Source organism: Trachemys scripta, chromosome 5 (genome assembly GCF_013100865.1).
Source record: "Trachemys scripta elegans isolate TJP31775 chromosome 5, CAS_Tse_1.0, whole genome shotgun sequence".
Lineage (NCBI taxonomy): Eukaryota > Metazoa > Chordata > Testudines > Emydidae > Trachemys > Trachemys scripta.
The window spans coordinates 9,605,472-9,620,449 of NC_048302.1; the positions used below are offsets into that span (position 1 = coordinate 9,605,472).

General features: G+C 47.3%; 1 protein-coding gene across 2 annotated transcripts in view; it reads left to right on the forward strand.

Moving 5' to 3' along the window:
* Window positions 1-1,338: 1,338 nt before the first annotated feature.
* The window catches only part of G3BP2 (G3BP stress granule assembly factor 2), a 44,578-nt gene continuing 30,938 nt past the window's right edge, over window positions 1,339-14,978 (forward strand). For both annotated transcript variants that reach the window (XM_034771558.1, XM_034771560.1), the window contains exons 1-2: window positions 1,339-1,597; window positions 11,330-11,448. In XM_034771558.1, the coding sequence (XP_034627449.1) occupies window positions 11,354-11,448 (95 nt within the window). In that variant the 5' untranslated portion in view covers window positions 1,339-1,597; window positions 11,330-11,353. The remainder of the gene's footprint in view (window positions 1,598-11,329; window positions 11,449-14,978) is intronic.

The following is a 14,978-nucleotide window of genomic DNA, read 5'->3' on the forward strand; positions in this document are numbered from 1 at the left end:
ATAGATAGTTGAGAAAAAGCCTACCTCTGCCCCTCCCATTGAGAGTTCACCTAGACTGGCTATGTTGCCTGGTCTTTACAAAGATTTTACATTGTGATTGGTATCTTGATAGCTGTTTTTTGCTGTGAAGAAAATAACAGAACCAATGAAAAATACTGAAGTTAGTTACAATTCCTGTGCAGAGGCCTGCTACAAGCTGACAGGGACCATCTGGCTTTTGGATGAGCGCTTTTAACAGTGGAATTGCTCACAACAGGTCAGAATGAATATGCATGTTTTCAGTGCATGACACCAAACCCAATTTTTCCTTCTGATAACTTACATACGTTTTCTAATGGAAAGATTGTTGCTGGGGAATATATTTTTCTAACCACCAGCAGCTGGACCAAGAAGTGGAGGAAGAACAGGGTCCTTTGTAGATAAATTTGTATTTGGCACCTAAATACTCTGGTGATGGATGCATTAGAAGAGCCTAGTCTAGTGTAAACTGGAAAATGCAATGCCCTTTGTGAAGCATTATGTTCTTGGCAAACAGCTAGCTGCTTCTTGAACAATTGCTTCCTATCCCCAGGGGATATACTGTTTCCTGGTTCCTCTCTTTATGTTTCTGTGGTTTAAATTATTATATAAACAGATCCTGACTCACTATTTACCTTGTTCTGCCTTGGCAAGACCTTTTCCCTCAGCCCCCCTTCCCCAAAAGCAATTTCACAAATACATCACTGGTTTCAAAGCTGAATCTAGTTTGCAAAATCATTTTTTTTAATTAGGTAAAGAATTGCCATTTCGCAAACACAGGTACTGGGTTTTGTTGTGTGTGTTGCACCTGCATCGACATTCAGCGGGTCACCCTTGGCCACAAGACTGCAAATGCCTCCCCCAAGCCCGGAGCTACCCCCCCTCCCCTTTACAGGTAGGGCAACTGCCTACTGCTTTGCCAATTCCCATCTCCACCAGTCTAGTGCCTCTGCCCAGGGGACTGGCACTACCCCATAGCTCAGAGCACTGCCTGGGAGTGCAAAGCCCCCTCCCCACCCTTGTTGCCGGGCCCATTGGGTTGGAACACCGCTTGTGTCTGCCCAGGGCTGAGAAGCCCCCCTCTCATTGGCTTGGAACGATCCGTGCAGCGCGTGCCGTTGCCCAGGGCTGCGAAGCCCCTGCTGGTTGGGCTGGAAGGATCCTCGGCGCCCGTGCTAGGTCGCGGGGCAGTGAGGGTCGAGCGCGCGCGCGCCCGCCGCTCTGCGTCACGCGGGCGGAAGCGGGTCGCTGCAGTTAAACCCCGCGTGCGGTTCGGCGGGAAGTGAACGTTCCATAGCCGTCACAACGAGCGCGCCGTTGATTGGCGGAGGCTGGTGACGGGGGTTCCTGCCCTGGAATGCAGGGCGCAGGGGCGAGACAATAAGGGAGACGCGAAGCGAGAGCCCGGAGCCCGCGCCGCTGCCCCTCTCCCCAGGCTGCGCCGTGACCGAGCCCGGCCCCCGCCTCCGCCGCACCCACCTCCCCTTGGGACCCAGCGGGAGAGGCCGCGCCGCCCGCGCGCCCCGCGCGCAGACCCGTCCAGGCCCCGGGGAGCGCCCTGCCGCGAGCCCTGCCCTAGGTGAGTGCGGGACGGGGCGGGACGGGGCCCGGCTGCCGCCCCGGGGCAGGGGGGGCGGCTTCCGGCCAAACGGCCGCGCTCCGCCGGCGTGAGGCGGGGCTGTGCGGCGGCGGGGGGCCGAGGCCCTGCGAGCCGGCCCGGGCGGCGCGTTTCCCCGTTGGGCCGCAGCCGCGGGGCGGCTCCTCCCCTGCCCCGGCGGAGCCCGCTGCGCATCGGGCGGCTGGAGCCGCCGGCGGGCGTAGGAGGGGCGGTGGCCCGCGGGCTGGGTCAGATGGGGGTTGCTCCATACCCCGGCTCGCCTGCCCCTTCCCGTGGCCGGCAGAGCTGCCTGCTACCCGGGGGCATCGCGCCTCCCCGGCCCGGCAGTGCCTCCCCTCGCCCTCCCGCCTGGGCGGTGCTGCTGCCCCCTCCTCACACGTGCAGCCCTGTTCCTCCTCGTCCTCCGCTCTGCTGGGGTTGGTTCAAAACCAACTGCCCTGTTCCTAACCCCCTGCCTGGATATGCTGCTCTCTCCCTCTCTCTAACCCTGGGCCCACCTCCAACATGGCTGTGTCAGACCCTTTTCTTCTACAGGTCCTGACCTCGGGAACAGCCTTCCTGCAGGCTTCAGCTAAAACAACTGTCCCCGAATATCTCCGCTCAGCATGCTTGGTTTACGGTTCTGTGCCCATTAAACCGAATGGAGCAGGAAAAAGGTCAAGGTAGTTTTAGGCAGTGTATGCAGGGCGATCCCAAAGTAGGCAGGTGCTAGTTTTTCGGTTTCATTTCCGATCACCTCTTTAATACTCAGTTTTGAGTGCCACTCTTGGAAAAAGTGACAGACTGGAGAGCTGCCAGGAGAATACAATAAAAGGGTACTGCTCGGCTTGGTTTGAGGAAAGATTTTTCTCAGATGTGTCGTTTGCGTGTGAAAGGGTTATAAAGTGACAGTGGGGCAGGAATAGGGGGAGGGAGGGCGGTCTCCAAGTAGCAGAAAGGATTATACATCAAGGAGGAGGAGGTATTAGTTGGCATACGTGGAAGTATTTAGGATGCAAATAAGAGAGCGGTTGGTAGAGAAGATAAAACTCATGAGCTGATGCCAGAGAGCGCACCTGAATAGGAATCTCAGCATACTCTGCCCTTGCTGGGAGCGAAGCTGAGTTATTCAACATGGCATTGTCTCTTGAACTTCCTGGTGTGGCCTTCTGCATGGCTTTGAATCTTTGTGGCTGTTAATTGCATAGAAAATATTTCAAACTCCACCTATTTGTCTTTCTAACTGAAAGACTAGAGGGGTAGGCAACAGGTCAGTGCTAGACTCAGTGGGAGAGAGCTGCCCCCTCACTTTATTTTCCCCCTCCTTGAGTCTCTGCTTTGTTCATTTAGGGAGCAGCAGTAAAGGTAACATCAGAGTGTGAATGGGGTGGTGGATGGGCCAGCTTCTTTTTAAACAAATTTGCCATGTTCTCCTCTGTTCCTTCCAGGAGCTCTGTTGATCCTTGTGTTACATTGGGATCAAAGGGTATGTCCCCTGTTTATTACACCAGATTTAACACTGAAATTGACAAATACCTATGTGGATTAGAAAAGGTCCTCCCTGGTCACCCTGTACAGGTTTAGAAGTGTGAATGTTTTGTGCATATTCAGAGTAAAATGCTCCCTCTCTTGAAAGGTCAGCTTTTTTTGCATCTCTTGTCCAGCAAGTTTTCTATTCTGCTTATCCAGTATCATTTATGTGGATGAAATATTTGTCCATTCATAGATGAGTCTTCAGACTAACAGTATAGTATCTCCGCTTACAGGGTGTTTATACTGAGGAGACAAGTCCCTGACCTGAAGTTTTAAACTACTGTCTGTTTGCTTTAATTGTACTGTATTGTACCTGAACTCCATTAGCAACTCTCTCTACCAATGGCATTCAGTTTTTCACAAATGAAGAGCCACTTGGGTCATTGAATGGAGCTGTGGTGAGATTAGCATTGTTAGAAATATATGGTGAAACTTGTAAAATGGTATTTATTACTCTAGGTGCCTGTGACATACTTACGAGCCGCCAATTCTGCAAGAACTTAGATATGTGAATAGTCCCGTTGACTTCAATGGTACTTATTAAGCATCTGTTGCCTTAGGGCCTGATCATGCAGGTTAATCCACCAGTAGCTCCCCAGAAAACTCTTGCCCCACAACCATACAGTCCCATCAAGCTGCTCCCTGCAACACCTCCGGAAGGTTGAGTAAGCAGATACACTTTGCAGTGTGCCATGAAAGTCAGCCAATCTAGGCTATGTTGAAGTGGGGAGTAGTAAGCTTTAAAATGAAGGAATCTTTTAGAGAGAGGGCTGGCTATCCAAAATGGAGGTAGATCCAGTTTGCGTGCTTCCATTGATCTCATCTGTGGGAGATTTACCTCCCTCCCATACTGTCTGGATTGAGATTCAATTAATCTGTTACAATGAACACCTTTGATATTTGACGGTTGTAAAACATCTGCATTTTTTATAGTACTTTGAGGAGAATATCACTCTGTTTCCCACCCGGTTAACATTAGGAGGAACACTTCATTTCTGCTTTCAAGGGATCCTAGCATCTCCTTTTCCATTCCACACTGCATTATGGAGTATGCATCTATTGTAACAGGCTTGGAACCTGGTACTGAGTGAAGTGCACATCAAAAGCCTGGTGCAGGTGGTCCATGCACAGCTACGCGTGTCTATAGAGCCAGAGTAGAGCATTGCTGTTCTATATCAAAGCTGGACTGTGGTGCTTAATGGCTGTATTGCGCTAGCAGTCCTTATTAAGAGTACTTCATTTGTTGGAGCTCTGGTGATGAAATTGTGGGTACGAAGGACAATGCTTTAGTACTAGTCTTTGTATGTCACAAAATATTGGTGTGACCAACGTTTTCTTCATAGAAACAAATGACAAGATTTTCCTGTAGTAACCATCTTCTCCAAAGCATACAGGCTTATCTGTCTGTTATGTCTGTGGTAAGACAGGCCATATTTTTTACTTTTAGTTGCACTTTTCTGAACCTCTTTCATAATTTGTGCCTCTCCGTTTCAGTAACACCATCAATGGATACAGTCCTTCACATGAGGCATCACCAGGGTTCAGTACATTTGTGATGTCTATCCAGATACACACCTGGTCTTTGAATCTTTAGTCCTACCATAAATGACTCTACATAGGTCACATTGGGCTAATCACCTGTTTTATAGATCACTGCCCTGAGGTGTTTAAATCTTTCTGAGATTTATATGTCACTAAAGAGACTTACAATTTTTGGTCTTGTTTGCAAACTTTACTTCTCTACACAAGCACAACAGCCCAGTGCTGATCTCTGAAGTACCTTACTGATGGCTTATCTCAGACATGACATCTTTCACAATTTTGTTTATACACATTTACTGGAATAACCTGAAAGAAGGATCAAATATTGAAATATTTTAAAGGCAACTTTGATTTATATGAAATTTGCTCATCAAGTGACATCCAGATCTATTAACTTTTTGGCTGCGCAGCCCTTAATGATTATAGCAATTTGGCATTTTTTATCAAACATAGCACTGCTACCTTTATAGTTCCACCTGGAACTGATTTTAGTGAAAGAATTAGATTTAATCAGTTATAAAAAAATTTTCTTATACGTAATAAAGATAATGCCTAGTGCTGCGTAACTTCATTCAGCATGCCAGTTGTGTATCCATTTACAGCATGAGTCATAATCATGGAGTTATGGCCAGAAGGGACCGCTAGATCATTTAGCCTGATATCACAGGCCATCTGCACCAGTCACTAAACCCAACACCTGAAAGGAGACCAAAGCATTACAGCCTGCTGGAGACTAGACTACTATCTGCACCAGGCAGAGAACAGGAGGGACTGAGGTGTTCCAGTGCTTGAGGCAGCCCCTGCAATGTCAGGGAAATGAATGAGTTCTACCCAGATAATCCCGGCAAGGGACTTGCACCCACACACTGCAGAGGAAGGTGAAAATCCCCCACGGTCAACTGGGAGAAAATTCCTTCCTGACACCACATATGGTGGTCAGTAGACCCTGGGTATGTGAACAAGAACTAGCTAGCCAAGCACCTGTGGCAAAGAATGCTCAGTGTGAGCTGCCTCCGCCTGCAGGTACCTCCCTCGCAGCTCCCATTGATCGTGGTCCCTGGCCAATGGGAGCTGCGGAGCCAGCACTCGGGGTGGAGGCAGCGCATGGAGCCGCTGTGGTGGTTCCTCTGCCTAGGAGCATTGACTGCGGCCAGTGGGAGCTGCAGGGGCGGCGCCTGCGAGTAGAGGCAGCTCACAGAACTGCCTCGCCATACCTCCACGTAGGAGCAGCAGGGACATGTCGCTGCTTGCAGGGAGCCTCCCAAGATGAGTGCTGCCTGGATCTGGCATCCCGATACCCCTCCCATGCCCAAAACCCCTCCCACACCCAAACTGCCTCCCAGCACGTGCATCTCGCACATTTCCCGAAATGCCGGTTTATAGAGCTTTCTGGTTGGTAAAGTACCGGATAACTAGGGCCCTACCAAATTCATGGCCATAAAAAACATGCAATGGACCGTAAAATATCCCAACATGAAATCTGGTCTTTTGAGTGCTTTTACCCTATACTATACAGATTGCACGGATGAGACCAGCATTTTTCAAATTGGGGGTCCTGACCCAAAAGGGAGTTACAGGGGGGTCGCAAGGCTATTTTAGGGGGGCTGCCCTATTGTCACCCTTCTGCGCTGCCTTGAAAGCTGGGTGGCTGGAGAGCAGTGGCTGGTTGCCAGGCACCCAGCTTTGAAGGTGGTGCCCTGCCAGCAGCAGCGCAGAAGTAAGGGTGGCAATACCATACCATACCATGCCATCCTCACTTCTGCACTGCTGCTGGCGGAGGCTCTGCCTTCAGAGCTGGGCTCCTGGCCAGCAGCCACCACTCTCTAGCTGCCCAGCTCTGAAGGCAGTGCTATCAGCAGCAGCAGCACAGAAGTAAGGGTAGCAGTACCACAACCCCCCCCCCCCCACACACACACACACAACAACCTTGCAACCTACCCACAACTGCTTTTTGGGTCAGGACCCCTACAATTACACCAGTGTGTGACCATGACATTGACCGAAATGGACTGTGAATTTGGTAGGGCCCCATGGATCACCCAGCTTTTACTGTGATAACATGATATAAATCAATGTTACACTCAGCTCTTCAGCTCTTTTCCCCATTTCAAAGGGAGTAGCGGAAATAGTGTGTTCAGAGAATGGTCACAGTAGTGATCACAAGCATAGACAAACTCTTATATGAAGAAACTGAGAAGAGTGGGATTGCTTGCTTTAAAAAGGGGACATAAGGGAAGAAAAAATACACCTCTACCCCGATATAACACGAATTCGGCTATAACGTGGTAAAGCAGTGCTCCGGCGGGGCGGGGCTGCGCACGCCGATGGATCAAAGCAAGTTCAATATAATACCTGTAATGCGGTAAGATTTTTTTGGCTCCCGAGGACAGCATTATATCGAGGTAGAGGTGTATATGGTGAAAGTAGAACAGTAAGTTCTATTCATCCTTTGTTGTAATAGAAGAAGAATGAGATGAGATTGAAAAGGAGTAAATTGAAAATGATAAAAGGAAACACTTCTCTCACAATGCATTACTTGTACTTAGTGCTACAGTATATAATTGAGGTTGAGTGCAGCAGGATTCAAGTAAGACTGGACTTCCTTATGGTTAATATGAGTATTCAGAGTATAGTAAAGATATACCTTCTGCAGGGTTTCATGAATCTTCCCCCTCAAAGAGCTGGTGCTTTCCACTGTAAGCCATGGGATTTTAGGCTACATGATTCACTAGTCTGATCCAGTATTGCATTGTGTTCCTGTGGGCAAACCTAATATTGCTTTATTTTGTACTGAAGGTATTTCTCTTGTGTTTGTCTATGGCATACGAAAGCCTTTGCTTTACCTGAGAACATAGGGCTGGTTCTTATAAATCCTGTACAAACTTTAGATTGAGTGGTTTCCATTGACTGTACTTGTCCTACAGTAACTTTAAAAAAAAAAAAAACACACGATGATGAAAACACACTTTGTGTCCCCTCCTTTAGCATGAAAGGAGCTCCTTGCATTTCTGAAATTGTCTGTGGAGGATTTTTACTTCTGTGTCGCGTTATCATTGTGAGTCAAGCTGGGGAGCTCCCAAATCCATTAGACACCCCTCCCACATACATACCCCCTCAGGAATGTGTAGGCCTACTTGAGGGCCCTGCCTTACTGAGCACTGAGGCCCCAGAATGTTCCAGGCAGTTCCTTTTTATATGTGGTTATCAAGAGCTCCTTATTGGCGCATCCAGCAGTTCCAACTGATGCAGTTTATTGCTGTATGTCCTGTTTGGAATCTTACATTTTCGGTGGTAATTGAGCATACCGTTCTGTCTCTTTGGCTCATTAGCTCAGTTTTAACTGATTTAGGTATTTTAGGTTCAGCCCTGTACCAGCTGTTTATCTTAGAGCTTTGCTTTTTTTTTTTTTAAGCTACTGCCTCAAGTATGACTTTTTTTAGTCCGTTTTAATAGCTAGCAGTCCTTGGCATTGACACTTGGCTTGGAACTCTGTGTTTGATTCTTGTTTGATGCTTCACTGAGCTAAACTGCCGGAGACTTCAATGGCTGACAAATATTTTGTTTCGCTTTTGTAGGTTCCCTGTTGTTGCTGAACCTGGGATTATTGATGACTGTTCAGCTGCACTTCTGACTTAGCTTTGAGTCTCTGTCTGGGCAAAATCAATTGATCAGGTTGGCTCTCTTCTGATTGGACTTCTCACAGTGCTTCAGTAGATGGCAGTTCAGTTGCAGTTAGCTCAGGACTTGAAAATTAGTGCTATGGCACATGGAGTACGGCCCTTTCCAAAGCAGAAAGGGTCATGTGCTTGTACTCTGTTCTAGTCAGTGCCTCATTGTAAGACAAGCACACTGATGTGAGGAAGGCAGCTAGCATCTAACAAGACTGGTGATATCCGCATATCCTACCATTGCATCCATGGGAGTGTAGATGTGAGGCTCCAGAGCCTTGTGGAAGTGTAATGGTGTCTTGTGCCATGGCTCTTTCTGAGACACTTCACACTGATTGTCATTGGAAAGCAGGCACTGGGTCATCTAGAAGCTGAGATCAGGTGTATTTCAGGAAGAGGTTTTATGCCAATGTCTGAGTTTCAGAGGCGCGCCTGGAAACTCATGTGCCTTCTGAGAGTTAGATGGTGCCATCTGGATAAAATGGAGGCTATGCTGCTCTTAGTCTGGATTTACAAACCTGCCACCCCGTGACATGGTATTCTGAGAGGGTGGCATGGGGGGGCTGTTGACCTGGTGGGCTGGCGCAACTGACCAAGGCCATTCTATACTGTTGAGGAGTATGACAGTGTGAGGCACTTCTTGGAGCACCCAGTTCTCATCTGTGCTTTTGGGCTGAGAGAATGCAGAGCTCAGATGACAGGGGACCTCACCCTAGACAATACCTTCCATTCTGGTGCACTAAGGGAATGGCAGAGCAAAGAGACGGCTGGTTCCTTTGCTTCCCTGACATGCCATGGTCACTGCAGGGGTTGTCTGTGCAGTGGCTTCTTTCTCTGTGGAGGTGTGCCAGTGGGATTATAGAATCTAGGAGCCAGCTCCCTCCCTTCTGCTTACATGTCAGGAATTGTAGCTTTCTCATCCCCCTGGTGTGCCAGGATAGCATTGGAGTGGAGTGATGTGGTGGGCATGGCAGCAGGGTTCTGAGACATACAGGGGTTTTTGTCCCCTGTGCTGATATATCAAGGTGACGAAGCTGAGGGCTTGTGTACGAATAGTTTCATTTGCTACATTGGTGTGATGAGAAAACTTTCCCTCTCCTGTTGAGATGTCTGGGATTGGGCAGAGTTGGGCTGGAATGCATTGCAGTGCCAGCTTCCTTCCCGCTAACATGCCAGCACAAGGAGTATAATGTTGCTTTCTCCATCCACCTTTTTCCTGAGTGCTAATTCTCTGATAGAGTGTCAGTGACTTGCTGAGAGGCAATGGTATTGATGCATCACTACAAGCTTGACTCAGAGACATTAGCATTAGTTGGGCATTGGAGACTCTGTGGGGCAGGACAGGCTTTACAAGTGACTGAAGTATCCAGCAGGTTTCCGTTGTTTGTTTTGTTGTACGTCTGTTGGTCTCCAGACCTGTTGCCATGCGCCAAGTCATGCCGTGTTTTGCCTTTGCATTTCTCAGTGTTAGCTCCTCCTGCAGCCCTTGCATTTCTCACACCTCCAATTTCTTTGGGTAGCAAGCTAAAGTGTCTTTTAGGAATTGTTGGAGTTCTGGTTTCACAACCACTTTCTTATGAAAGTACCACTTCAGTGTGTTTAATGCTTGGTCTTCTGGGGAGATAGGGACATATTTGCTCATTAGGGACACCTATGTAGGAGGGATGTGGAGACCAAAGTGGTGTCAATACTGATACAATAGTGGTGGCTTGTGTTTAGTAATCTCCACATGAGAATTTCATTGGCCCCTTCAGATTTTGGTGGAGACAAATGCCCTCTGTATCTGAGAACAGATAATCTCAAGACTTCTTTGGTCCAGTGACAATTCAGGAACTGTGCTCGCAACAGATTTTCCAAAGTTGATTCTAGTAGGATAACCATATAGCCTGTTAAGGGAGTTCATGTAGGAAAAACACAGGAAATGTTTTGTCCAGAGCAGAAACTGTGCATGTTTAGTTTCTGGGAATTGGGACAGTCACATGCACTTCAAGGGCTTTCAGAGTTCTGGTAGACCAGGGAATAGTCTGCTAGTGTTCAAGACGCTTTTCAATCATGGTCTTAGGCACCGTTGCCACAGATACTTGTGTAGTTCTTCTCCTTAGATTGACTATCTGTGGAGGAATTCTGCTGTATTCTTCTTTCTTTCAGAGCCTGCTTCTGAAGCAGAGAAATTTGAAATTCTCCCACTCCCCAAGTTTTGGGATCTTACAGGATGTTTCTTACTTGATTGGGCCAAATGTACCCAAGTTTGAGTTCCTACTCTTGAAAGGAACTGGGCTGGAAAATTCAGAGCCATCTGAGGTTAGAGCATGGTCGTTAAAGCAAAGCTGCTGAACCTCCAGACAGGTACCTTGAAACGTCAGATAATTCTGACAGCGAAGGAATTTCTCCCATGACTTGTGTTGAAGGATAATTGCTTTTGGAAAAGCAGACTTACAAGGTAGATAAGTTTACGGTATTAAAGGTGGTGAGCCCCTCTTAGTAAGTTTTTCTGCTTGAGTGCAAGTACTGCTGTTGAAAGATAAAAAGACCAAAGGACATAAGTAACTAACATAATCTTTCATTTGAAACTTTTGTTTTAATGACTTTAATTAACCTCTTGCTAATAAAGGGTAAAATAATTGTAATCGCCAGTATTTTGGATAATTTTGTTGTATTTATTTAAATGATTTAACAAGTGTAGCTTGCCTCTTGTCTGTCTCCACTGAAACTATTGTGCTTGCTAATTACTTTGAGATCTTGAAAATGAGATCAATTTATCAAGATAATGAATGATTGAACTACAGAAGTCTTGAGTTACTCAAGTATCTTTAAGTCTGAGAGTACATGTTGGTGTAGTAGTTTCTTACCAAACAGTGATTCCTGTTTTACATAGGATTTCATAAAAATCCATGTGAGGGGATGAATGGATGGATATATTAAATTGCAGGGTTGCTTTTAAAGTAATTTATTAATTTTTCTCTAATTACAGCATTTGACACTCTGTACCAAAGAAATGGTGATGGAGAAGCCAAGTCCCCTGCTTGTAGGGCGGGAGTTCGTGAGGCAGTACTACACTTTGCTAAACAAAGCTCCTGACTTCTTGCACAGGTAATCTTTTTATATGTAAATTAATTGATGTATTCTTGAATATAAGAAGCAGATTGTATTTTTGGATGAATGTAAAATACATTTATTTTAATCTAAATTTAAGAACTCTTGGGGCTGGGTGGGGGAGTTGAAAATTATTCCCCATATCATTTGAAAGGTAGGTAATTGAAGCTATACTGAAAGCTGCTATTTTATAAAACTTGTGTGCTTTATTTGAGTGTGTCATTCTATATAGCTATTCAGGCAGATATATATACTGTATGTTCATTTGGGGTTTTTTTTACATATGCACAAATGCAGATGGAGCAAATTATCCTTGTAAAGTAGAATTCTAGATGAATTTCTTAAAACTGAAGTAAGGTGATGTAATAAGACAACCCCTGAACTCCTAGGCAAAAATCAAGCTTCCAGTGTCCAGGTAGTGTAGGGGTTCATCTCGCTAATGTTAGCTGGACACAACTAGAAAATCCTATTGCTGTCTGAGACTTTCGTACCCGCTAAGGCCTGCATAACTGAAAGATTACAATAAATATTTTTTTGCTAAATTTACTTTGTACATTTCATGGCATGGTGCAGTCAGTTTCATTGTCTTCCCCTGTATAGTTAGTTTTCTGAGTTTATGTAGCATTATTCACATGACAACAAGGTAGAGAAAGGTTTAAAAAAAAAATCTGTAAAACAACAACAAAATGACTCAATCAGACATAGTACCTACCAAGAGAGCTAAAAGTTATAGTTAACTAAGCTTTATGTTGACTGAGAAACTCCCATGAGAAGTACAGTAAAAGCTGTTTTATCCAGCATGTTGGGGGAATGGGAGGTGCCGTTAACTAGGAGGGAGGGAGTTTGGGTGTGGGGTTGGGCCACGGGAGGGGCTGTGGAACGTGGGCTCTGGGAGGGAGTTTGGGTGCAGGGGGGCCGCGGGGAAGGGGTTTGGGGCACAGGAGGGGGTGCTGGATCTAGGGGCCACTCATCTGTGGCGGCTCCCCACAAGTGACGACCTGTCCTGGGCTCTGGCTGCTCCTAGGCGGAGGTGGGGCTGGTGGCTGTCCCTGCTGCCTCTGCCTGCAGGTGCCGCCCCTGCAGCTCCCACTGGCTGCGGTTTCCAGCCAATGGGGGGTGGGTGGGGGTGGTGGCAGCATGCAGAGCCGCCTGCTGCACCTCTGCCTAGGAGCAGCTGGAATCTGGAACAGGTCACGGCTTGCAGGGCATCCCATCCTGCACCCAAACTCCCTCCCAGAGCCCGTGCTCCACAGCCCCTCCCGTGGCCCAACCCCGCACCCAAACTCCCTCCCTCTTAGTTAACCAGCATCTCCCATTCTCCCAACATGCCGGATAAAACCGCTTTTACACCCCTACCTTGCCCCAGTCCCCTGCCGGCCCCGCACCAACCAGACTATAAACCAGCATTTCAATTAAGATCAGAAATGCCGGTTTATAGAGCTCTGCAGTTGGGGAAGTGTCGATTTAGAACAGTTTTTACTGTATTTGTCTGAATCCTTACTAGAGATGAGATAAATGTTGCTAGTCCGGGATTTGTTTCCAATATACTAGTGAACGTTAATGGATCAATCCTACCCACCTGCATTCTCCTTTTACAGTTCCCATCGTTGTACAGTTAACTTCATTGTACACTTTTAAATTTGATTAAGTGTTTCTTGCCTTCAGAAACTGTTTCAGTAGTTGTATGGTGATGAGTATATTTCCGAACGTAAGAGTCAGCCCGCTTAGCATCATGTTTAAGGTTGAGTGAAACTTTCTCTTTAGAGACGTTGAGTGTTCTAAAATTCAAATGCCTGAAAATTTGCTGTCATTTGAGAGCTTGGGTAGAGTTGGTGGTGCATATCTGGGCTCATTTGGTCAAGAAATTCCCAAGTTACAGTTCCCTCAAAATGACCATTTAAAATTTTGATCTTATGTAATGCTTTTTTGCCCAAAGCAGAGGGGGAAGCTATCTGCAATACCTACCTAAATTAAATCACTGAACTGCCCCTGAGCTCATCTGCTGTCCAGCTTCAAAACCTAAATGAGTTATTAGACTTAGTTTCTGTTCTGTGGTGTGTCCAAAGTTGCTCTGAACCATACATACTTCCTATGTAACAGAAGTTGGAAGCAGCATTTCTGTGTAAAGGTAAAATTTTAAAGTGACCTAAACCTCAAGTCAGGTCAACTTAAAAATGTGTCTGTCAGTTCAGGGGCAGGGATAGATGTTGTTGCAAATGCAGGTTCTGCCTGTGTCTCACTCCTCAGACTGGAGCTGAGATCCAGCAGGCTTCATGCATGGTACAGCAAATACTGCTGGGACCTGGTTGGGGAGTCAATAACTGTCAAGCTCGGGGCATGGCACAGCTCCACAAATCTGATGCCGGGGGGAAGGAGGATACCCCGTGTAGATGTATTGGAGGAGCAGTTCGTGCCTGCAAGCCTCCTGAGGTGCAGCATTTTTGCTGTGCACCTCCGGGAGTTTCTGGCATTCTGGAGCTCCTCTGTCCCTGTGCGGAAGGAGAGTCTGAGCTCAATATAACATTAGAGCTGGGGAAGTTCTCCAGTATGTTCAGTAGGGAGCTTTCCCAAGCAGATGTTACTAGCTTCTGAGGAACCTCTGAATGCAAAGAATAGAAATAGAGGCAATGCTATGTTCTCAGTCTGCAAAGAGTTTCGGTATCTCTGCCCCTGCAGCAAAGCCAAGAATGATCATGGTCTTGTTGGTTTTACTGTTGTTGTTCAGAACCTTGCAGACCTCCTGTAACTGATATTTGGCTGTTTCCTGCTGGTCCTGCTTGAACGCTATGAGCAGAGGCAAGCACCGATGCTGTCCTCTGGGGAGGAGCTTAAGGGAGGGTCCCACACATGGCAACCAGAAGGTTGAGGGGAATGGTGGAGTGGTAGACACCCCTCTTGCCTCCTGTAATAACAGCTAACAGTAGACCACTGGTTCCCAAACATTTAACTAACGCAATCCACTAACTGCATTGTGGTTTTATAATCCACAGTCACCCTCTGCCCAGACACTGCAAGCCTAATCCTCCAGAAGGGAGGGGAGGGGAGAGAGAGAGAGCCTGCAGTGGTGGCTCCTGTCCTGCCGCACTGGACCCAGCTCTCTGCTCCGGGCGTTACGACCTGGCACACGGTGTTGCAGCATCACTCGAATTTGACCAGGATGCCAGGTCACAATGCCCTGGGTGGGGAGCTGAGCCCAGCGACCACTGAGGGGTGAGTGCAGGGCAGGCGTGCTTTCTAACCCTCCCCCTGAGGCCTCTGTTCTGCACCAGGCCCAGAGAAGTGTTTGTCTAGGGCCCTGTGACCCATCTAGAACCTTCCCGTGACCCACTGATGAGTCAGGACTCACCATTTGGGAAACACTGCAGTAGACAACTTGCAGTGTCCAAAGCGAATGTGGGGGAGGCTTGGGATGTTTGGCACCCACTAGATGGAAACGGACTCCCCAAGCAGCTTGCAGGACATCATCCTCTTAGAAGAAGGGATTGAGATTCCTTTTACAGTGGGGTGCAACGGGGGGCTGGTTTCTT